Here is a 24,766-nt window from a genome sequence, read left to right as displayed (position 1 = left end):
GCCTGCATGAAGCAACATGGTAAGTAGGCACGGGGCGGAGTATCTGAGATGCGCTTTTTGTAGTCCATCTTCGGTAAACTGTAGTTTCCCCACGGTCGACCTACGTCATTGACATCCGCCGTCGCATGATGACGTAGCCCAGCGGAAGTGCGGTCGTATTCTCTCAGCTCCGCGGTTCTCTTTTCCTAAATCCTTATGAATTCTCCTGCTCTCGTTTACACAGTAGAATCTAATCTCTGATTCACACTCCGGAAGAGAAGATGGCGGCAATGCACCTAATACACTGGTTCCCAACCGTCGTTAAAAAAGAAGAAGAAGAAGAAGAAGAAGCGGAGCAGTGGAGCGCTAAAGAAACCATGCCCAGTGAAATTGAAAAGACATGCCGCCTATGCAAAGTAAACCTAGTAGTTAAGGGGGTCATAACACATTCAAAACTTTTATATAGATGCTCACAAGCGAATGAGAGGTTATTAACCGACCGTTTTAGAGATGTCGGTGTCGTCCTCCCATGTAGACCCGGCGTCTGTTCTGGGAGGATTTGCATGAAATGTTTCAGACTGCTTGCCAGGGTTGAAGAATCCCAAAACATTTTAAAGAAATGGCAGTCTGAGCATAACGTGGTGGACAAAGAAGAAGAGGAAGGCCAAAGCACAGAAAAGAGGGACCGTGACACGCCAACGGAGACGCCAAGGAAAAAGAAGCTGTGTCTCCCGGCATCTCGTGTCAGCACGACAGAGGTAAACAACACACACACGGCCAACATAACATATTAATTTTACTGTAGTTACGTTAGCATTTACTCCCCATCAGCTCATGTCCCTGATTAAATGTTGGGAGGTGGGTGCCACTTGGTAACTTTATTACAGTTTATCAATTTACGATTATTTAAATGTATATAAATGAACATCACGACTGCCCAGCTAGCCCTTACACCCTGCAAGGACCCAATCCTTATGGTGGGAGAGAAGCTAAATAACATAACCAAAAAAGAAAAATCTTAAAAGATAAAGCCATTAAAAAGTTATGACTTCAGCCATCACAAGGACGCAATGAGTCCTGACTGGGTGAATGGTTGGAATTTAAAACCGTCTGTAAGGGCTAGACATACTGTGTCAAGTGAATGCTACATTTGCTTGTCCAGATGACAAGGGCATCAAAAAGTTAATGTCAACCCCTGCACAGTGAACTAAGTCTTCCCAGAATCAGTGCTGCTATAGCAAGGAGCACAAACCATTACTCTGTTCACTCTGCCACCCACCAGACCTGTTTTCACCTTGTGCTTGTCTTTTACGACTTGTTCTGCATCGTTTGCAGTATATATTTTTATAATGCCAAACATTTGTTTAGTTATCTTTATGACTAATTCAGCTGTTTAACTGATACATCATTTGTGTGAATATTACTATTATTATTATTATTATTATTATTATTCCTCTAACTTTGTTTAAAGCCAATGGGAATTTGAGTTTGATAATTAGGAAAAGAGTCAATGCATAGCACTGATCTCTAATGCCATACATCTTTGTTAATATAATTAATATAGACCCACTACTTGATGAAGTTAAAAGAAAAAGTTAATGTCTTAAAGTTCTGCCTCCCTCCCCCAAATTCCAATGCCTCATAACTGATTATTGATGTCCATGGGCCCCAGCCCTCTCCAATTATGTTATAACTATAACTTTATATGTATATTTATAGGCAGGGGTGTTGTGCTAAATACAGAGGCTGGTAGTTTACCCACCCAGTTTAACTTAATTGATTGTTTAATACAGTAGATCATGTCAAAGATTTGGTTTAATTTAACAAGATTACCCCCAGATTATAGGCTATTATCCTACTTTAGTTAAATAACTGTGACCACATGATCCTATTGAAAATTCTCTCTTATTTTATTCCATCCTTTTTAGGTGTACATCAATTACCCCAGTAAGGTAAACCCAGAGAGGTACAGATGTGACGCTGACATTAGTGGCGTGATAAATAATCTGGCAAAGGGCAACTTCACCACGGCAGCCAGACTGATGGTGCAGCATGAGAGTCTCATGGACGCGCTCAAACCTGCAATGGAGACAGTTATTGACAAGGAGTGCCAGCGTCTTTGCCACCAAAGGGAGGGTTTCATGCTGTGGAAGAGTTCCCCAGAAGAACTGAGGAATTTCTCCTTACACGACCTTAGAAAAGATTTGGAGCGGATGGCACCATTCATGTTCTCTCTGATCTGCACCATATCTGGAATGCAACACAACCATGCCTGTGCAGCTGCTGCCATTGCCCTTCGAGGGAGGGAGAACCATCTTTCAGCCTTTTCGTACTACATCAACAGTGTACTGCAGTACGGTGGAGCCAAGAAAGCAGTCTTCGAACAACTATGCAAGATGGGGATCACCACTACACATGCCAGGGCTGTCCTCAAACAACATGCCATGTCAACACTCTGTGGAGAAGAGCTACAAAATCAAAGAGAATCACGTTCCACTACCACAGCACAGGAGAGCATAGGACAGCCGACTACTTCACATCTCAGAGATGCAAGCCTACTCAGTTGAGTGGGTGGGGTCTATGGTCTGGAACCAGGCTAATATATAATCCCTACCAGTGGTACGTGCCCAGGACACCTCAAACAGGAGGCGCCCAGGAACATACTGATTCGATGCCCGAACTACCTCAACTGACCCCTTTCAACACGAAGGAGCAGCGGCTCTACTCCGAACTCACGCCGGATGTCCGAGCTCCTCCCCCTATACACCCCACTGGGGAAACTCATTTCCACTGCTTGTATCCGGGACCTCATTCTTTTGGTCACTACCCAGAGCTCATGACCATAGGTGAGGGTTGGGACGTAGATGGACCACTAAATCGAAAGCTTTGTCGTCCGGCTCAGCTCCCTCTTCACCACGATGGTCCGGCACAGCGCCCGCAACACTGCAGATGCCACACCAAACTGCCGATCCATCTCACGCTCCATTCTACGCTCACTCATGAACAAGACCCTGAGATACTTGATCTCCCTCGCTTCGGGCAGTAACTCATTCCCAGCCAGGGAGGGCATGGTTTTAACTGGTGTCTTTTTTAAACCCACTGACTTTGAGACGAGGGAACTGAGAGCGCTAAAATACTAACACGTTTCCTAGTTTAAGGATTCATTCATGCAGCACTCTCTCAGCACAGATTTTTGTGAATTGGGCTGTTTTTGGAATGAGGCTCATTTGCATAGACAAAGGCCAGTTTGCACCAAATATGTTCATACAACCTCCTTTAAATGTGTAAACCACAGGAGCACTGAGATGCTGTTTGCTTGGCAGAACAGTTAGAGGAGCATTTCTTTGTGGGTGCTCTGAGTATCACACGGTTTCTTTTTGTCTTATTTATGCAGGTTCAGCAGCTGGAAAAGCCTTTTGTGAATTCGGCCCAAAGTTTTGTAATTTGAGATATTTGTGTTACTTCTCTGAAATGCAATTTCAAATCTTTGGTTACATCATTACTACACAGCATTCAAATAAAGCGTTGGGCCAGATGTGTCGACCCTGTTCCACGTTACTCCTCGCTCTAATTTATCATACTGTATATTGACTATATGCTAAACAACAACAACTAGTTTAAATAGCCTCTACTTAGTAAACACTTGTGTTATAAGTAGGTTAAGATGTGTTTATATGGTCTTGTTTGTACCTATAGATGTAGATTTTGGAGGGGAAGCAGGGGACATGTCCCCCTCAATATTTCAAATGTCCCCCACAATAAAAACATAAACATTATTTGACAAAATGAAAGACATTTACATCGCAAATTGAGCAGGAAAGGCAAAAATTTGTGTGTAAAAATTCACCAGAATGGAGGAATTTAAGTATTTGACGCTTTATATTTTCTGGAGGAGGACCCCAAACCTCCCCCACATTCATAAGTAATCTACGCCCCTGTGCGTACCTGTGCATGAACATAATGTGACGTCAGTGGGAGCGCGCTCTGAGCTGCTGTGGCAGTAACTGCACTCCTGGGCAGGAGCGTTTGGCCGACTTAAAGCAGAGGAAATGAACAAAATCCTGCGTTCTATCAAAGCTCCCTCTCCAGCATCCATCTTCATCGCTGCACGACTCTACACTGATTTCCTCATTTGAACTGAATCACAGGATGCATCAAGTTCACTCGAAACCTTTATACGCCTCCTCCCCGCTGCTCCCCCCCGTTCCACCCCAATGTTTTTCTTTCTGAGGGGAATCATTTAACCTTAACATTCCTCCTGAGAGAAATCTAAGTATCATTTGGCCTGTTAAAATAAATACTCCCCGAGATGTTTTGTTGGCCGGTTGAACATGTGCTGCAGGGTTTACACAGCAGACAGCCCCGTCTTCTCGGAGCAGCAGGCTGCTTTATACAGCCAGCACCCATCAGCACCTCCAGGCCTGCCAGCCGTACCTGGCCGAGGGTTACAACGGTGACTGTTATCCCCATCTCTGCTGAGGTATCACTGTCTGCATCATTAGTGCGCTCGTCGTCGGCATTACACGCTCAAGTCATTTAGGATGGAGCCTGAGTGTAGACGCATGCATGAAGTGGATTGAATTTTTACAAGATATCTGCATGTTCACATCTTTACAGCTCCACATTGAGGGCAAAAATCTGCTGCTGGGACACTGTTGAACCCAAAGAACTCTGTTCATACAGCAGACTACACACGGCATCTTCATTATACTCCCAGGGAACAACCAGTCCTCCTGTGATGGAATAAAACTAAATGGTTCCAGGTCGGTTTAGTCTGTGGTAAACAACTCTACTCAGGAATATGCACCATGTGAGCAATTTATAAACCAAAGTAATTAAAACAGGATTTTTGTCCAGAGCCAGTCGATGAAACAGCACCACAAGATTTGCTACTACTGCAAGAAGTGTCTCAAAGCTGCTACGATCAATATTTTTTTAATAACGATTGATTAAATGATGCACAGCGGTCGTTCTTGTGAACCCAAGTAATTACTGGACTCATCAATTCCTTCAACTCCACAGCAAACGTCTTTTAGTTTATGTTTTTGATGTTTATAGCACATAACGTTACACATTTATGTTTTCAGGCACAGACCAAAAGTCGGTCTTTGTCAGTAACGTGTGTGGATTGTGTGTGATGTCACCGAAGTGCCATTTTGAAGGTATAACTACAGTGAGCGGTACATTAAACAATAATAAATAAAAAAGTTATCCAACCCATCAAACTGGAGAAGCAGAAGCAAACTGAGAGAACATCACACCAAGAAAAACTCAAGTGACATCTCTGAACACTGACCCATACAATCTGGCAACAAAAAATTGCTATGCCAACCTCGTACTTGGATATTACAAACTATCTCATTTACGGTATAACTGCGTATAAATGTGAACAGTTCAGACACTATAAATCCTTTGAAGCCCACGAATATTTCACCAGTGCAGGGTGCAGGATTTGTTAACACTTCCACCCAGGCTGAGAATGTGTTACTGACTCTGTATTTCTTTCATATCGTATAAAAATCAAAAATATTACTTTATACTACTGATATTTCTGAGGTCTTCTGCTAAATTCAGTGTCATGTTTCTCTCAGTAGAACTCAAACTTAATACTTCAGCAGTTACAAAAATATGTGAACTGCATCATTAAGGCAGACGAGCGAAACATTAGCTGGGAAACATCACGTTGATTCACTTTACATGAAGCTGAAATTAAAACAGAGTTATTTTAAATGTTCGCTGAATGCGTTGGTGTGTGTTAATGAGTCGTAAGAAATCATAAGTCATCTTTTAGAAGGAGCAGATGTTTAAGCAATAGGCTACATTTTATTTAACGTTATGTTAACAGAGCAAGGCGAGTTAACTAACATGATGGATTGAAAAAGGAAAACGAGCAATGCTTTAACACTGTGATAAACAACTCACCACGTGTTCCAAAATGAGTGTAAAGAAGTAAAGTGATGTAATCCCACTCTTTTTTCATACAATATAATTACTTAAGCATCCTTAAGTTTTTTACCGTCATGCTTTAACATGAAAGAAAGCGCAAAGACAATGCAGGATACCTCAAGAATGGTGTCATCCATTAAAGACTGATGACTTAAACTGATCTATCGATTATCAAATTAGTTGGCAATTAATTTAAATATGAAGAGTAATTGATTAATCCTTGCAGCTCTACACAGCTGCTTTTAGAAAAAGCACTGTACACTACTGTTAAGAGTTGGTGGAGACCAAAAACAGGGCTCTAAGGGGAGATTGTGATTTCTGCTGCCTCCTAACTGGCAAAAGTGACTGTAACACCCTCTAAACTCTATGGCAGGGTTGCACCAACAAGGATTAATTCAACCTAAGATTAGCTCTTATCAGAATTTGGTAAAATGAGTAAATCCAGAATTAAATTAAGCAAAGCTCTGCAGCACCGAGTATAAAAGAGAGGTGGGGTGGTGGTGGTGGTTGTTAGCATTGTTGTTAGCTAGCTATAAAGTTGCTAACTTATGGTACTCATGATGGCTCAGCAGAGAGGCTCAAAATTTTTCCTCCTTCGAAAAAAAACTTGTTGGCTGAATTAATGGCATAATATTGCGAGTTGTGGTGGCCAAACAGGTCCCATCCACGCTCTGGAAACATCTGTAAAATCTCAGGGCCACCAGGAGTTGGGGCATCAGTGGTGCAGCTGTGTTTCTGTCACTGTCTGTTTGACAGTTGGCCCGATCTTCCTGTTCAGCTCCAAAACAGTTTCCTTGGTGAACCGGAATTGACAAAAATTCATCATCATCATAAAAGTCAACTGGATCGAGTCTGTCTCAACTTCCTTGGAGGAACTTGATAATTTCTGCTGAATCCAGTCCAGTCTGGGTTTAAAGTAAAAACTAAATTTAATCTCTCTTTTAAGATAGCTGTAAAGTTTGGTGCAACAGAATTTATATTTAAACCAAGATTCAATCAGGTTTAAAAGTTAATCCTCGTTGGTACAATCCAGCCTTAAAGGGCTTTTATAAAGTTAAACGTGTTGAATCAATTCAGATCAAACATGAGAATGTAACTGTATTTATGGTCACACAAAATACCATCCTCAGCACTTCCTCATAAATCACAAATCCCCCTCTACAACATGTGTTTTTGTTAAACAGACAACAGGTCCTGGCCCTACTGTGAAGCAAAGCAAACAAAGATAATGACAGGCGTGATCCACCTAGTAAATACCAGCACAAGCCAAAGACGGTCCGCAGCCAGCTCTGTCCTCTCTGATTAACAATTACTGAGCGAGCCAGACATTCCCACAGTATTACCTTTTTTATGTGCAGCAAAGAGATGATTCGCTATTGATTGTCGTCTGCCTGTTCTGCAGCCAGCCGAGGCAGCCCTGCTCGAAACTGCATTATTATGCAAACAGGGACTTCCCTCACTACAAGGTGACTACACCTCATAATTACTGTCTCTTCTGGAGACTCATACTGAAGCTTTGAAAGCTGGTGATATCAATACATGAATGGCAGCTGGCTCAGATAATGGGGGCTTTAAGGATAATATATGGAGATATTATCTGTGTGAGTGAGTTCATTACTGCTCTGTGAGCACTGAACCGTGTGTGTGTGATGCCTGGCTGCCTCCCTGCCTGTCTGCACTTTAGGTTAAAGCAGAAAGAAAGAAGGTCAGGAGGTTTGGGTCAGGGTAAGGGCCAGTGTGGCCTCCTCTCCCCCGGCTCTACCACACCTGCCCTGGACTCAGATTTATAGAGCCCTGGGTGTTCACAAACAGCAGCTGGATCCTGCTGTCCACTCCCTCCCCCGCATCTCATTCCAGCCCGATAGCCAGAAAAAATGTTGGCACTGGACATTTCTGCAGACCATGATACCTTACATTTACATGTTAACATGTAACAAATATGCTAAAACCTTGCGTTTCAGCCATGCACAATACCTGCTGAAAACACAGCCATGAGTTGCAAAAAAGCACCCACATTTGGGGGCTAAAAAGCTGCAGGAAACAGCCACAGGTCCCAAAAAACACACCCATGTTTGGGGGCTACAAAGCCACCGGAAACACAGCCATGGGTCCCTAAGAAACACCCATATTTGGGGGCTAAAAAGCTGCTGGAAACACAGCTACAAGTTGTTAAAAAAACACACATTTGGGGGCTAAAAACCCGCAAGAAACACAGCCATGGGACCCTAGAAAACACGGACGTTTCAGAGCTAAAACCGCTGGAAACACAGTCACGGATCTATAAGAAAGACCCACATTAGGGGGCTAAAATGCCACTGGAAACACTGCCACAGGTCCCTTTAATACATACCCACATTTGGGGGTCAAAAAGCTGCTAGAAACACAGCCACAGATCCATAAGAGACATCTACTTTTGGAGGCTAAAAAACCCGGAGAAACACAGCCATGAGACCCCAAAAAACACCAGTGTTTGGGGGCTAAAAATCCACTAGAAACACAGCCATGGGTCCATAAAAAACACCCATGCTGGGGGCTGAAAAGTTGCAGGAAACACAGCCACAGGTCCCTAAGAAACACCCACCTTTCAGGGCTAAAACCACTTGAAACACAGCCATGAATCCCTAAACGAACACCCAAATTTGGGGGCTAAAAAGTTGTTGGAAACACAGCCATGGATCCCTAAGAAACACCCACATTTCAGGGCTAAAAAGCTGCTGGAAACACAGCCACAAGTTGCTAAAAAACACCTGTTTGGGGACTAGAAAGCCGCAAGAAACACAGCCACAAGTCCCTAAAAAAAACACCCACATTTGGGGGCTAAAAACCCACAAGAAACACAGTCACGGGACCCTAGAAACACGCACATTTCAGAGCTAAAACCGCTGCAATAACAGCAACAGGTCCCTAAAAGAATACCCAAACTTCAGGTCTAAAATCGCAGGAAACACAGCCATGGGACCCTAAGAAACACCCATGTTTGGGGGATATAAAGCCACTGAAAACACAGCCACAGTTCCCTAAGAGACATCCACTTCTGGGGGCTAAAAAGCCCTGAGAAACACAGCCATGAATCCATAAAAAACACCACAGCAACAACTCGCTAAAAAACAAGCAATTTTGTTGTTTGTTGGTCACAAACAGACCCTGCTGTAAAAGCAGCGATGTCTCTGTAAAAAAACAAGTGCTTTTCGTGGCACTATCCCTGCTGGAACAACAGTGACGGTTCACTAAAAAACACCCATGTTTGGTGCCTAAAAATCAGCTGAAAACACAGCAGTGACTTGCTAAATTGCAACCAGTTTTGTTGTTTGTGGTCTAAAATGGTGGTTTGCTTGGCAGGTGTCACATCAGGGTTAACAAGCCATCCACCATCTGCTCCACCACCCGATAACAAAGTCAGTTTATATACTGCGTCACTTTAGAAACGTGGCTATACGTAGGAAACGTACAATGTAACGTATTCTTGTTTTGCAGAAACGTACAATGCCAACATTTTTCTGGTGACTGAGAGGCCGTTTACACGTTGCTGGCTATTTTCATAAACGGACATTTCACCGTCTCCGTTTTCACAAAGATCTTCGTTTACGCTTACCCGTGTATATATACACACAAGAGCATGCCAAACCTGTAGGTGGCAGTGTAACGAGATACTCAAGCCTTCCATGTATCCATTGTCACCATAGCAACATAGGTCGCACTTTTGACACAGGCGCAAGTTCCGGCGCATACTGTGACGTCGGCTGCCTATAACTCTGTTTATCTCAGTTTACATGCAAACGCGCAACCGGAGTTTTCCAAAATCTCCACTCTGGCCGGAGTTTTTAGAAAGACTCGTTTTCAGAGGAGAAATCTCCGTTTGCGTGTAAACGAAGGGCACAAACGAAGGAAGATGTCTCCGTTTATCAAAATCACCGTGTACGTGTAAACGGCCTCTGAGGTGCTCATTCAAGTATGATGAGCAGCAAACCCAAAACCGCTTTGGTCCGTGTCTTTCCTGGATCTATCGTTTGGACTCGACCACATCATCCATTCAAACTGAGCCTGTCTTTCTGACATGAACACAAAACCAAATCCCTGATGAGCTCCGCTTTTAAGTGCACTCTCATCTTCTTTTATTCCCAAGACAGACAAAGGCTTTGTTGTAACCCTCAGGTCTGATCCACAGTGATCATGTTTGGGAGGAGTGTTGGATCAAAACGCACCGTGTCACCTTGGGTCCTTACTGTTTTCATTATTAAAAGCAGCCATGTTGGCAGCAGAGCTCCATAAAACACAACAAGTCATTCATTCTGAATTACCCATGAAATTTCAGCTCGATTAAAGTAAACAACTTCACTCGATGACTATTGTAGAAAGACTGCTGCAAGGCCAGGCTCCATCCAGTAAAACTCCACAGAGAAAGTCAAATTTTCCGTTTGACGCGGCATGGAATTTTGTGGAAAGAAAAGCCACCTTATCTCTGTTCGAAGACGTCCACATACATCTGACTCTGAGGAATAGTATGCAGTCTGGGACAAGAAACTGAGTGAGGTCATGGTTAACACTTTAGGTACATCATCTCCGTTCTTTCATCCTGAAGCCTCGGCAGTGACTTCAGTGACATCAGTCCACGTCCAGAGCTCAGCGGAGTGGGAATACTGTGGAAACAGTGGCGACACTGTTGCTGCTTGAAGTGGGTAGAGAGATATTCTGGTCCAGAGAGACAGGAGAGGAGAGAGGGCTCTGTTGTGCAGAAGCCTGGAGAGTGGGGAGATATCCAGAAATGAGCTGCCGTAACCTTCACGTTAGTAGTGCGTCCAACAGAATGGTGCCGTTATTATCAGAGAGGAGGGATCGGGCAGTCGAGGATCTGCTGCTGTGGTTTCTGTGAAGAAACGCTATGAAAGACAAAGATGCCAGACCAACAGAGACGAGATTCAACGAGGGCTGCAACTAAAAATAATTTCCATTATCGTTAATTATCCACTCGTACATGTAGGGCCAGGCAACTGATCAAATTTTGTTTTCAACTATAACTTTGGTTTCCAACAATTATGAAAACAAGATAATCAGAATAAAATAATTATTGGGCTGCATTTCATTTTGCATTGATGCTCTTATTTTGGTGTGTGTCATAAATCCAGGTCACCTCTTCTCCCTAGATTTAGTGACTTCACTTTACTTCAAAGACCATCAGGGAGAAAGCGAAAAATTATATTTGTGATTTATGATATTGTAATTTATTTCCATGCATGCTGCTCAGAGAAATCACTCTTCATACTGCGATATATTTATGTAGCCTATTACATATAATATTTATCTTTTTACATTTTTTAAATTTGCTTTTCAATTGAATTCTACGGTTAAACTTAGATAAATGCATGATGTTTCCAGAGTCAATGAGTAATCATGTTAAATAAATGTGTTCTTAATATTGACCAAAATAACTGATCATTTTTGCCATGATTAAGGAGCCCTACTTGCAGGGCACATATGCTGTTTACAGTAACAGTAAAAAAACAACAATGAATATAGATAAAATGTAGTATTATTATTACTTAAAACTCTTAGGAATTGTTCCAATAATGGTCCTTCCCTTCAGACAGAGACAGACAAAAGCAGGTGTCTCATTTCTCGCCGCTGACCGTTGAATTTACCACCTGACATGACGACAGTCACTCCGAGATTTTATCAGCTGTATCTTGTTAGCTGATTGAGCTAACGTTAGCTCTACAAGTTGGTTGAAAAAACTGTCTCCTGCAGACTTTTAATGTGTCCAGCTGACTTAAATATGCACGTAATGACTACATATGTGATATCATGCTAAAAGACTGAACCTCATCACCAGCTGTGGGACCATGTGGAAGACAAGCTGCTAATTGAAGACACAGCATTGTTGTCTTGTAGCCTACAGCAGTGTACAGTTAGTTTGTCCAAGGATTAAATGTTGGTAAGAAAAAGTTTTGTTTCTGTCTAACACACAACACTAGATGTCTGCTCAGCTTTACGTACTTAACTAGAAGGGCATTTGGAGAGCGCCTCCATCAAGGCTAAATGCTACAGAGATAGAACAGTGACACTAAGTTTTGGCATTGCGAATTAAATTTGCCATTGAAAAATGAAATACTGGCACTAAAAAAAATAACGTAAAAATTGAACACAGGCATTAAAATTATAATTTTCTAAAATCTTGATATATTTTGCATTCTGATGTGTTTTCCAAACAACTTTCACATTTTTTTATTCATGTGACTCTTTTTACCCCGCACCAAAAAAGTGGCAAAAGCTGGCACTAAAAAAATGAGATTGAATTTTTTATTTATTTGATTAATTTTTTAAAATAAAATTAATCTTTATATATTAAGTACTAGTATTAAACATGGTAGCATAACGCTTATTTTATTTCTATTTTAATGCACATTTAATTTCTACTGTATTTTATTTATTGCTCTATATTTACACTCTTTCTTTCATACTCCTTTTCTTACTTCTTATAATTCTCTATTCTTTACATTGGAGCAACTGTAACGAATCATAATTTCCCCTCAGGGATCAAGAAGTATTTCTGATTATAAGATAAATAAATAAAATGACACTAAAAAAGAGTGACATGAGGAGAAAAATATCAAAATATATATTTTTTTAAAGATAGTGTTTAATGCCATATTTTAATATCAATCCCATGACTTACTGTCACTGGAGTGGCTACTTAAAATGCTCTATCTTGCAATGCTAATGAAAATGAAAATGATTTGTGTATTTGCACCATTACTTTGATCTGCTTGAAAATGTAATGAGTTCTTTCTTGGCCTGGGCTGCACCCCTCCACCAAGTTTCATAAAAATCGGGCCTGAAGTTTTTCTGTAATCCTGCTGACAAACCAACCAAACCGCAAAAATAACCTCCTGAGCAAAGGTAATAATCATAATGCTAATGTTAAACCTTTGAAGTGACGATCAGTTACTACCGAAAACAGTAAGCTAGTTAGCCAAACATGCTAACGATTGCATCTGATGTTAGAGCAGATTAACACTGTTTTTCATTTTGGAAAGTCCTCCTCCAAAGTCCTTCAAACTATTTAATTGCAGAGTATCACTGATACTACAGCCTCGTACACACCACTACAGCATGTAGAGAAACCCGAAGCTTGACAGGACGTAACTTTAATAATTTGGCACGATGACCCAAAAATCTAAATTCTTCTCTTCTCCTCTTCAACTGGCCAAAGACAAATTCCTGGTGCTCAAAAACTAATTAGAGAGTTGTAGCTGGAGGCCAACAGGCAGACGAAATTATTAAACAGCATGCATTTTATGTAACTACACACACATTAAACGTGAAGACCTATCTCTAGATCTGAAGTTACTGCTTATTAAAAGACGTATCATGTGTCATGGGGCAAATCAAATTTCGTAAATTCTACCTCGTTTCTGTAGATACAGCTTCAGCAGCATCGCCGAGGGCCAGACTGTTTAAAAAGGGCCCAGTATCTGCAAAAAGATCCAGTCTGGGTTTAAGAATATCTGAGGAGCCAAACCACACAACCACAACACCATCCCTCCTTACATACCACAATCCCTCTGGTTTAGAGCTTTAGGACTTTGGGAGTTATGAGACGAAGGTTCCAGGCTTAAGGAGTGCAGATATTGAGATGTCTCTCTTAGAGGAGACGGTGGGAAAGATGCCTCTCACACACACACACACACACACACACACACACACACACACACACACACACACACANCACACACACACACACACACACACACACACACACACACACACACACACACACACACACACACACACACACACAAGGACAGACCCAATGAAGTAAAGTGGTGGAATATAACTTCATTCTTTTAATCAATTACTGTCACAAATTTAAGATGTCTGTACTTTACTTGATTATTTCTGACTTCAGAGGGAAATATTATGTTTTTCTCCACCATAATTATTGGAAAACTACAGTTATTAGGTCCTTAGCAGATTAAGATAAAACATAATAACCTCTGATCTTGTTAACACTGATGAGGGCAATGCTCCTGCATAATGATTACTTCTACTTTTGATACTTTAAGTGCATTTTACAGATAATACTTCTGTCACTTTTCTCAAGTAAAGTTTTTAATGCAGGACTTTTACTCTATGAGAGTATTTTTTAAGTATTTTATTGTGACTTTCACTTAAGGGAAGGAAAACGTCTTCCACCACTGTAAAAGTGCATTTTCATAAAGACATTTAGAAAACAGTAAAAGTTTAATAAACTTGAAACGTACATGCAGTAGAGTGCAGATCTCCGTCAGGCGACCACCCAAGCTGATCGCGGCCAATCTAGAAAATTCCAGCAGACGTTCTGTGTGTCAGAAAAAAACATGACTCTATTTTTGACTGATCAGCTGCGCGTTGCACAGAGCAGATACAGTTCTCCTGCTAACAGGAACTGTATGTGGAATATAGATACAGTCTAATTAAAACTGTATTTGTTTGTTTGTTTGTTTGTTTTATGGGGTGCTTTGTAAACTAAACTAAACTAAACTAAACTAAACACAGCCACAAATCTTTGATCCATGACCCATGGACTTTTGAAGGTATTAACTTTGTCTGTAGGCTACAGCACAACAAAGCAGGAAATAACAACAATAAACAAAATTAAAATAAACAAAACAAGACAAAAAAACCATTAAGCTTCATAGCCTGGCTTCATAGCCTGCTTTCTTAATTATGGTAGAGGCACAAATATCAAGGAAAATGACCAAATCCTGCCTACAAATCAGGCAGGCAAAACGCTTCACTTCTGAAATGGCACATGTCACAACTGCGCCCAATGAAATTGTCCCTCCTGGCTCCCTTATGGTGAAGATGGCAGTAAAGATAACAAAAACAATTGATTCATTATTAATTTCATATTGTGCCTAACTTCAGTAGATTTGAACATGTGGAATTAATCTGCAGATGCTCTAAACTTTTCTACGGATGTCAGTTTTTGAGCCACGCTGAAGCCAAAATGTGACCCGGAACAGACGGTAAGGCTCGTTGTTTTTAGTGTCGATATCCAAAAAACTTACGGCCCCCACTGGCCGGTTAAGAGGAGTGAGGAGTCAGCTGTCAGTGACAGAATAAATGAGTCAGTGATTTTTTTTTAACAATTTTGAATCACCACAACCACGAGAGCTTCTTGTCCATACACTTAAAAATGTGCACACAAAGCATCAGGCTGATTAGTCCAGTAGTCTGTGAGATTAGCTGCTGACAGACAGATACACACGACCAAAGCACACACTCCACTAGCGGAGATAATAATTGTAGCTCTGAGTGCTGAAATAATCAGTCCATTCAGTGATATGTAAATCAACTGAAATTAACTGACAATATTTTAATAACAAAATAAATAATCAATAAATCAACCTGTATATTCACTTGTTCAATCATATAAACTGAAACAATTTTCTTGGGAACTGAATACCTTTGGAATTTTGGACTGCTGGTCGGAGAGAATTTGGAGACTTCACTTCGACTTGACAGCTAGAATGATTCTTTTTTCGTAACCATCCAATTAAGGTTCCCCTTCAACATGGGTGGCCAGAAGATTTTGTGGTAGGAATCATCAGAGGCCCATCAATACAATTTTGTCATGATACAAAATTATTGCGATAAATAATGAATGCAGTGCAATATGCAGAGTATTGTGATAACATATACTGCAATATATTTTGACATGCTTTTTTAACTGCAAATTAAGTAAAAACTTTGTCAATATCTTTTCATCTAATAAGATAATGTTTTCCATCTGTTCATCTCACTTCATTTTGTCACAGCTCAAGTTTCTTAGGTTATGTTTTTTATTTCATTCATTCATTCATGTTTTTTCCTGTTTTACTTTCAAACACATCTCCTCTCATTTCAGATCTCTTCACTTCCTGCCCGTGTGTTTTCCCTCCCTTCTGATGACTTCACCTGTGTCTGATTGTCTGTCCCGCCCTGATCAGCCTCACCTGTGTCTCATTATCCTTCCCCTCACCAGAGTATTTAGAGGCCGTTTACACGTTGCCGGCTATTTTCATAAACGGACATTTCTCCGTCTCCGTTTTCAAAAACATCTTCGTTTACACTTACCCGTGTATATATACACAAGAGCATGCCAAACCTGTAGGTGGCAGTGTAACGAGAAGCTCAAGCCTTCCATGTATCCACTGTCACCATAGCAACATAGGTCGCACTTTTGACACAGGCGCAAGTTCCGGCGCATACTGTGACGTCGGCTGCCTATAACTCCGTTTATCTCCGTTTATCTCAGTTTACATGCAAACGCGCAACCGGAGTTTTCCAAAATCTCCACTCTGGCCGGAGTTTTTAGAAAGACTCATTTTCAGAGGAGAAATCTCCGTTTGTGTGTAAACGAAGGGCACAAACGAAGGAATATGTCTCCGTTTATCAAAATCACCGTGTACATGTAAACGGGCTCTTAGTATTAGTGGGTCTTGTTTTCTCTCAGTGCCAGTTCATCTTAGCTCCTTGTGTGTCTAGTGTTCCAGCCTTTTGTGTCCTTTTTTTGGTTTTTTGGATTTAGCCTGTTGATTGACTCTGACTCTGCCTCATCCCTATTGGATTTGTTTGCCTCCACCAAACCCAACGTTTGACCAGTAAATACTATTATTAGTTATTTTACCTGAACTGCCTCCAGAGTCGTGTGTTTGAGTCCACTCTCACCTGGTTCACCTGTGGTTACACATTTTTATGGCAGCAACATGTATCTAGTGGACTGAAAAGGCAAGTGATTTCATGACTTTATCGGGCTACCAAAAGATTAATTTGTTTTTGCAATATTGATGATTTAAATGACCAAAAAAAATCAATACTTGGCATCCATGTATTGATACAATATCGCCACGCAAGGGGCGTCGGTAGCGTAGTGGATAGTGCCGGCGCCTCATGTATAGAGGTGATGCTTCACTGCAGCGGTCATAAGCTCGACTCCGGCTTGCAACCCTCTGCTGCATGTCGTCCCCCCACTCTCTCTGTCTCCCCATTTCACACTGTCCTGTATATTAAAGGCAAAAAGCCCAAAAAATAATCTTTAAAAAAAATAAATACATACATATCGCCACGCAAAATATTGCAATATTATGTTGTATAGTTGTCTTTAATTCTGTCAAAATAAAACTCTTCTGTCACATTCATGTTTTTAACTGGGGGGGACAAATGCACATGTTCTAAATATTAAGGGCGATATGTCTCCTGTGTGCTCCCCAAAATCTACGCCTATAAATTCAATAATGGAAATACTTGCTAACAGCAGCCCAAATGCTTCCTCTCATTAATAATAAAAAGTGATGCCCAAGAGATCTGAAGTGCAAAGAGTTTGTTCAGGAGGTAAAAATGAAACAATGACATTATCTGAAAACCTGTAAAAAGAAGTGACAAAATGGAGCCTCCCAACTGTTGCAGCCATATGTTGTGAGGAACAGAATTTCTCAGTCCACGTCACCACATTTTGTTCTTAGCAGTGGGGAGCATGTATAAATATCCCCTGCCCACCTTACTTATGGGTTTTTGTTCTCACACACACACACACATGCAGATACACAGGGGCCGTGTTGTGCTGCCGGTCTGGGGCTCTAAACATTGCTGGTGTGTGATGGCACACGCAGAGCCAGCTCTTCAGAGGGATCCTCCGCTTTATCGCCCCGGCCAGCCGGCAGCTGAGTACACAGTTGCTGTCCAGAGACGGGTCTGTCTGCGGTGGCGGTGGGCAGCTACACAGACCCCACTGCCACGCACGCAAAACAGGTGCATCAAAGGATGCCAGAGGAAGGAGGGATCAGGGAGAAATGACAGGTAGAGTGGGGGAGGTGTCATTTTTTTGAGGCATGACGAATACCTCTCCCTACCTCCACCCCTCCCTCTCGACGTCTTCACTCCAACTACATCATCACTCTCCTTTCTGATTTGCTCGAGTGCTTCACCGTGCCCACCCCCCCTCCTCCTCTACCTCACCTCCCTCCATTGTTTCACCAGCTTTTAATAAACTAAAGGGCAGATTCCTGACTGGAGCGGGGGGGGGGGGGGGCAGACCCACAGACCTGTCCTCCAGCCACACACACACACACATACAGTATACACACTCACACAGTTTGGCATGCAGAGTGCCAAGCTCTTCCACTGTCTACTGACGCCAGCTCCTGAAACACACACACAAACTTACTCTTTCCTCTCACACTCACACACACACTCACCCTCTCTTACCCTCCCCACGCGCCAACCTCCTAAAAGCTAAGCTCCTCACTAAATATATCCCCCCCAGTAAAGATAAGACAAACAGTGTGGATTTGAGAGCAGCGTGCAGCCAATGACAGGCAGCCATGTGAGCCCGAGCTAAGCTTGTGTTAGCTTTACAATTGCGGCTTCTCAGAAACAGTGGAGAGACAAAGACAGAGAGGGAAGACAGAGGACATGTATGAAGGAGTATTCTCCAGTTTCTTTTCTGACGAACACTCTAAGAGTGTGTGTGATAGAAACCACAACCTTGCTGGGTCAACACACACATGCACCTCAAATAATAAACCTGTTCTCTCCATCCTCAGCAGAAAGAAAGAGTGGGAACGTAGCGAGCTGCAGGCTACAACCAGTGCATGAAACTAGATCAATCCTCCATTCAGCTCCAAGCCTGAGGCGCCTTCGAAAAAGAGCGAGCGAAGGAGTCGTGGGCGTGTTTGTTTTATCGCGTTGGACCGGGTTTCTGCGGGGCAGCAGAGATCTGTCACATGCTTGTCTGGCAGGGCCGGCGTTAAGGATCTTCTCGATGGCCTGCGGTTCGTGCGGAGCATCCATTTGTCAGAAGCACATTCCTGCGGCGGTGAGACATTGTGAACTGCCTATCGAAGCTTCAACACTGTCCAAATAAATACACTCACAATGGGCCCCTGTGTGTGTGTGCGTCTGCATGTGTGAGAATATGAAACATGAGAGTGCAGACACAAACCCGACCGTGCGCTGCTCTGCCAGAGCATTGCTGTCTCTCTGCACCTGGCTGAATGTGCGATGTTTCAAACACACCTCCTACTCCTCTTCCTCGCCTTCTCCAAACAGTCCAAAGGTGACTTTTAGTTTGAGGTGAGGATGCGGACTCAATCGGCGCGGGTGAAAAAGCGCAGACGTTTTCTTACCGAACAAACTGTTTCTCATCTGGTGTCACTGGAAGTGAGGAGGGATGTCTGGAGGGATGTTTGCATCACAGCCTCAATCTCTCCTTTTCTCCCTCCTGTGTCAGGCTCTCTGTCACTCTCACCTCCTCCAGCCCTCTTTCTCCTCCTCTCTCCCCCCCTCGCACATCTCAGTTTCATTCTGTTTCTCCTATTTATCGTGTCCTTCTCTGGCACTGCCTGTCCTGTGAAGAGTTCACTGTTCCTGTCTCATTCTCAGATGTTTTCCTTCCCTTTCCTTTCCCCCTCTCATTATCCCCATCTTTTGTAGTCACCTCATTTTTCATTTAAACACCTTCTCCCTCTCTCGTTCTCACACACCTCTCCTTCTCAGTGAGATGGAAGTGGTAGCACGTCTCCTCCTCCTCCTACCTACCACAGAGTCTATTATATCTGTCATCATCTCCTTCCAGCATAAGCCAGCAGCCTCAGGGTCCAGCAGAACGGGCCAAGTCAATCACACACTCACGGACATAAACGCATGCACCTGTAAAACACATATCCATCCACATCCGAAGTTATTCACACCCCGGTTAACCTCGCGCTCCGGCACACACACTCCCTACAAGCTCCGCGAGCTCCGCTATCCTTCCAGCCCCGCTGTCAGTGCCTGATTAGCGAATCCGCCGGCGCCAACACAAACATGTTTCCTCCTATTACACATCATGTCACGCTGGTTCCTAATCACAACCACTTGTGGTTTCTGGACACATGCGGAGCAGAAAATACCTGCAATAAAAGAGGAATGTGCACCTGAGCTTAGGGATGTGCAGGAGAGGGAAAGTGAGCAGAAGTTGAAGTCAGACTCTGCAGGAGTGTGTCCGTGTATCATGCATGAATAGCTGAAAATGCATAAAGGAACATGCAACACATTATTTCATCCAGAATGTAGTTTATAGCAAATTCTTGTACAGCTAAGGGACTAGAATATATCTTCAGCATATTAAAAGAAAGACAAGATGTTCCTGTAGCTGTAAGTGTTGGTTGAATGGTTGTCTTACCTTCAGTGCACGGCAGCAGGAAGACAGCAGAGATATCCAGAGAGACGCTGAGATCCTGCACGCAACACTGGATTTGTTGTTCAACTATTGTTTCCCAGCCAGCTCCTCTCTCCTGTTTCTACCTCTCTCACACACACCGATTGTCTGAGCGCTATTCTCTCCTCCCTCTGTCTCACTGTCTCTCCCACCTCCTCTCTCCTTCCCTCTCCTTCTTCTCTGTCCCACAGTCACACTGCCTCACTTCTTCTTTCACAGGGAAATCACCAGAAAGAGGGAGCAGCCTGGATGCTCTGCCTGTGAGGACGGTCGTCACATGTGGATCGTGACACAGCAATCGTATATCATACGCCCTTTCTCTCTCTGTCTCTCTCCTTCTCTGTCTCACACACACACACACACCAGCTGACGCACCGACACGCTCCACAGCGGCAAATGGGAATTCCAGCCCTGGACGGCTCTGCTGGCCCCATCAGGCGAGAGCTGACCAAAAGCTGCAACCAGTTTTTACGAGGTCGGGGTTATAAAACTGTTAGCAGATTTAGTTTATTTAAAAACAACTGGCCCTTGTGGCCTTCCTCTTCACGCGCTTTCTCCTACCATGACATGCAGGGTGGGGGTGTGTGCAGGTGGGGTGGGTGAGGGGGGAGGAAGCGAGTTAAATAACTCACCTCAGCGATGATCTTCTCCTGATGGGAGCATCTGGGCTGTAAGTACAGTTAATGCAGCTCAGATTGTCCTCCACCTGCAGGCACAAAGCATGTTCAGCTTCACTCATAATGAAAACATTCAGAATAATACCCAGATGAAAAGTCATTTCTCAAACACTAAATATGAATTTGAAAGAAAAAAAAGCATTCATCACTCACTTTTTAAAAACGTACAGGACCCAGTGGGTCAACTGTTAGTACGAGTCACTCTGAGGATACCTAACTCTGGATTATTTGTCTTCATCTGTAAACAATTACATGCTGTGGCTGTATGTGTGGAAGCGATGAAAACAACAGCGATGGAGCCCAGCGCAGCGTAGATCCAAACTGTAACGACCTCATTCATCTCTCTCACATGGCTCAACATGAACAGCCCAATCCCAGTTCTCCCCCTTGGCCCTACCGCTCCGTTTGAGTGCTGCTGCGTAAGACTGGGTGTCCCGTTTCTTCTGTGGGTTAGTGGTCATTGAGCCCTCCAGGTGGCCCTCATAATGGAGTCTTTTTAGATGCAAACGTGGCTGCTACCAGTGCAGGAAAGAAGCCAATAAATGCAAGTTTATTTTTGCAAATAATCATGCACAAATGTCACAATCCGTTGGGATATCTTAGTTTAACGTTTGATGCAAAGGAACATGTAATTTGACTGCTATAACATGCGTTTCGGAAAAATCACTAAGGTGTAAAACAGCCCTGTCAGATGTTTCAACTGTTGATCCATTACTTTTCGTAAGCTAATGCTATTTTAACCGCTTATCAGTTACATTTAGCTAACTGTTTCAACCATTATCTATTACTTTTAGCTAACAAATGCTATTTTAACTGCTTAGCAGTTACATTTAGCTAACTGTTTCAACCATTATTTATTACTTTTAGCTCATGAATGCTATTTTAACCGCTTATCAGTTACATTTAGCTAACTGTTTCAACCATTATCTATTACTTTTAGCTAACAAATGCTATTTTAACTGCTTATCAGTTACTTTTAGCTAACTGTTTCAACCATTATCTATTACTTTTAGCTAACGAGTGCTATTTTAACTGCTTATCAATAACATTTAGCTAACTGTTTCAACCATTATCTATTACTTTTAGCTAACGAATGCTATTTTAACTGCTTATCAGTTACATTTAGCTCACTGTTTCAACCATTATCTATTACTTTTAGCTAACGAGTGCCATTTTAACTGCTTATCAATAACATTTAGCTAACTGTTTCAACCATTATCTATTACTTTTAGCTAATGAATGCTATTTTAACCGCTTATAGTTACATTTAGCTAACTGTTTCAACCATTCTATTACTTTTAGCTAACGAATGCTAGTTTAACTGCTTATCAGTTACTTTTATCTAACTAATGCTATTTAAGCCGCTTATCAGTTACTTTTAGCTAACTGTTTCCACCATTATCTATTATTTTTAGCTAACGAATGCTAGTTTAACTGCGTATCAGTTACTTTTAGCTAACTAATGCTATTTAAGCCACTTATCAGTTACTTTTAGCTAACTGTTTCCACCATTATCTACTACTTTTAGCTAGCTAATGGTATTCTAACCACTTATTGGTTACTTTTTAACTAACTTACGCTATTTCAACTGTATATCAGCTACTTTAAGCTAACTGTTTCAACCATTATCCATTACTAATAGCTATCTACTAATTGAGTTCCCACACATTTTCATGGACAAAATTTCAAAACTTTTTCATGACTTTTTTAAGACCAATCAAAGACCAAAGATTTTTTTTTTCTTGGCCAGCATTTTTTAAACAGATTAGATTCAAACTATTTAAATATAATTTTAGCTAGCGGGCATACATGAAGGGAAAAACGAAACATGGGGAGAAAATGAAGAAACATGCGTGATGGTAAACAAATCATTGTCACACATCGACCCATATAAGGGCAACATTACCTTGACAGCTTCAGAAAATAAATTTGCTGGTATGTTACGTTACGTTACGTTACGTTACGTTACGTTACGTTACGTTATGTTACGTTAACAGTTTCATTTCACACAACAAAGTTTCATGACTTCCAAACTTTCAATGATTTTTTACTAATTCCGTGACTTTTCCAGGCCTGGAAATTGTGATTTTGAAACCCCATGACTTTTCCACGTTTTCAATGACCGTGGCCATTGTTGCCATCATGATGACACAATGAGTGACGTTCTATTTGCTAGGTTAAGATTTCAAACCCTATACCTTGTGGCGTAGGGCCAAAGGGGAGAGTTGAGACTGGTTTGAAGACAGACACCCTGAGGACAGAACAGGGGACAAACTGCGATGCATATAATGCTAATAATGACGGAGGCATAGCAGTTACCCTGAGACAATGGGCGATCATAGCTTCTCTGAGACTTCTGCACAACTGCTGCCAAATTATTGCGGTGCATTACGACAGCCACTTTACTTTGTTTCTGGATTATAATCTGTTTTGTTGTTGTTTTTTACCAAAATGAGCAGCGTGATATCAAAAACTGTCTGACGGTGAAGGTATAATTATCTAATTGGAGCGTGGAGAGAATCCAGAGGGAGAGAGGAACACGCCGCCAGACAAATAAGTCAGTCACATCATCTCGTGCCTCAGTACCGAGGATGCATTCTTTCAACATGCCTCACACAGAGAGAGGAGGGGGAACAGGTTGGGGAGGGCACAACATGACAAACTAATGTATTTTTTACAGCCTGATTAAATAAGACTGGTCAAACAGTGTGGGAATAACTACGAGTGCTATGCCAAGATAGGTGAAAAAGAATAATACAAGCTGTGTGAGGCTGACAGCATATGTTCAGATACTCATTGTATCACACACACATATACACACACGTCCTGGTATGCAGTCAGAAACTCTCGGGGGAAATAAGGGGAGCAGGCACCACACTAAGTAGAGCTTAGTGGGTCAAAAGTTTAAGAAGCACAATTACCTGAAAGACCTCGGCTGACCCCCAAATTTCTCACCTTCTGTTCCCTCACACACACACACACACACACACACACAAACACACACACACACACACACACACACACACACACACACACACACACACACACACCTTCGACAGAGGCGATTTACAGCCGGCAGCAGGAGAGGGTGAAAACTTATCCACCACCAACAGGCTCCTGGAGAGAAAGAGAGTGAGAGACCCACGTAAGCACGGTTTGTATTTTGATTACACTTTCAGGCATTGTAAATGATCACCACTGTGAACAGTGTCAAATTAAATGGTCATAACTCACCTGGACAGAATCTGACCGCCTCTCCTTGGCTTACTCAGCTTGTGTCCACGTGAGAGGTGGTGACAGGGAGTAAATGGCTTCAGATAATGTATCATAATATCACATTAAGAAAAACGGTCAGCGGAGCCAAATGTGAATCCCATATGCCGCGGGAGGAGGGTGGGGTTAGAGGCAGAGATCGGGGGGAAAAAGCCAGGAGACGGAAGATATATTGAGCAAAAGGAGGGGATCCAGTGAGATGACATACCACCGCTAAAGCTGCTTTCTGACAACTTGTAAAAATGCTTTCACTTTCTGTAGCAATAGAAGGTAAATGGACAGTAATAAAAAGCAAAGTAATGTTGTTCCTATGTGACGGCTGCTGAAAGGTTTTTAAAGGAACACTTCAACTCCCAAATGACCATTTGTGAATAGATTTCTTACCCCGTGTTACAATGAATTTGTGAAGTGCTCTTTGTTATTCCTGCATGCCTCCACGGTGAACGATGAATCTAAAAATGGATGAAATTCTTGATGAATTGAAGCCATAGGGGTCCACGTTTAACAACAGCAAAACTACGTCAAAACATCCAAATACAAACTCAGACAACTCATGCAGTGTAAGTCTCATTTATCAAGTCGTATGCTCTGCCCTTTACGACGGGGAACTGGCCTGCTCTCTTCAAAGCCAGACTCAACTGACAAAAACAGTAATTCTATCTTGCTGAAAACA

The 24,766-nt window shown here is 42.2% G+C and overlaps 2 protein-coding genes across 11 annotated transcripts in view; one reads left to right on the top strand and one right to left on the bottom strand.

Moving 5' to 3' along the window:
* The window catches only part of ndp (norrin cystine knot growth factor NDP), a 35,452-nt gene extending 11,478 nt beyond the window's left edge, over positions 1–23,974 (bottom strand). The window contains exons 1-3 of one of the 10 annotated variants that reach the window (XM_050048455.1): positions 20,974–21,096; positions 20,776–20,849; positions 14,184–14,260 (exon numbers count right to left, since the gene is read on the bottom strand). The gene's annotated coding sequence lies outside the window, so the exon portion shown is untranslated. Of the gene's footprint in view, positions 1–13,327; positions 13,397–14,183; positions 14,261–19,859; positions 19,949–20,107; positions 20,431–20,775; positions 20,850–20,973; positions 21,097–23,741 lie in introns of those variants that run through there. The other 9 variants (XM_050048452.1, XM_050048457.1, XM_050048454.1 and 6 more) reach the window with 9 other exon arrangements.
* Positions 107–6,301, top strand: LOC126392802 (uncharacterized). Its single transcript, XM_050048444.1, has 2 exons — positions 107–737; positions 1,908–6,301. The coding sequence occupies exons 1-2, from the start codon at positions 261–263 to the stop codon at positions 2,544–2,546; spliced, it is 1,116 nt and encodes a 371-aa protein (XP_049904401.1). The 5' UTR covers positions 107–260; the 3' UTR covers positions 2,547–6,301.
* Positions 23,975–24,766: the final 792 nt, after the last annotated feature.

The sequence above is a fragment of the Epinephelus moara genome, chromosome 7, assembly GCF_006386435.1.
Source record: "Epinephelus moara isolate mb chromosome 7, YSFRI_EMoa_1.0, whole genome shotgun sequence".
Taxonomy (NCBI): domain Eukaryota; kingdom Metazoa; phylum Chordata; class Actinopteri; order Perciformes; family Serranidae; genus Epinephelus; species Epinephelus moara.
Note: the sequence above shows the minus strand (reverse complement) of the source record. Positions and strands in the feature narration are given on the sequence as shown.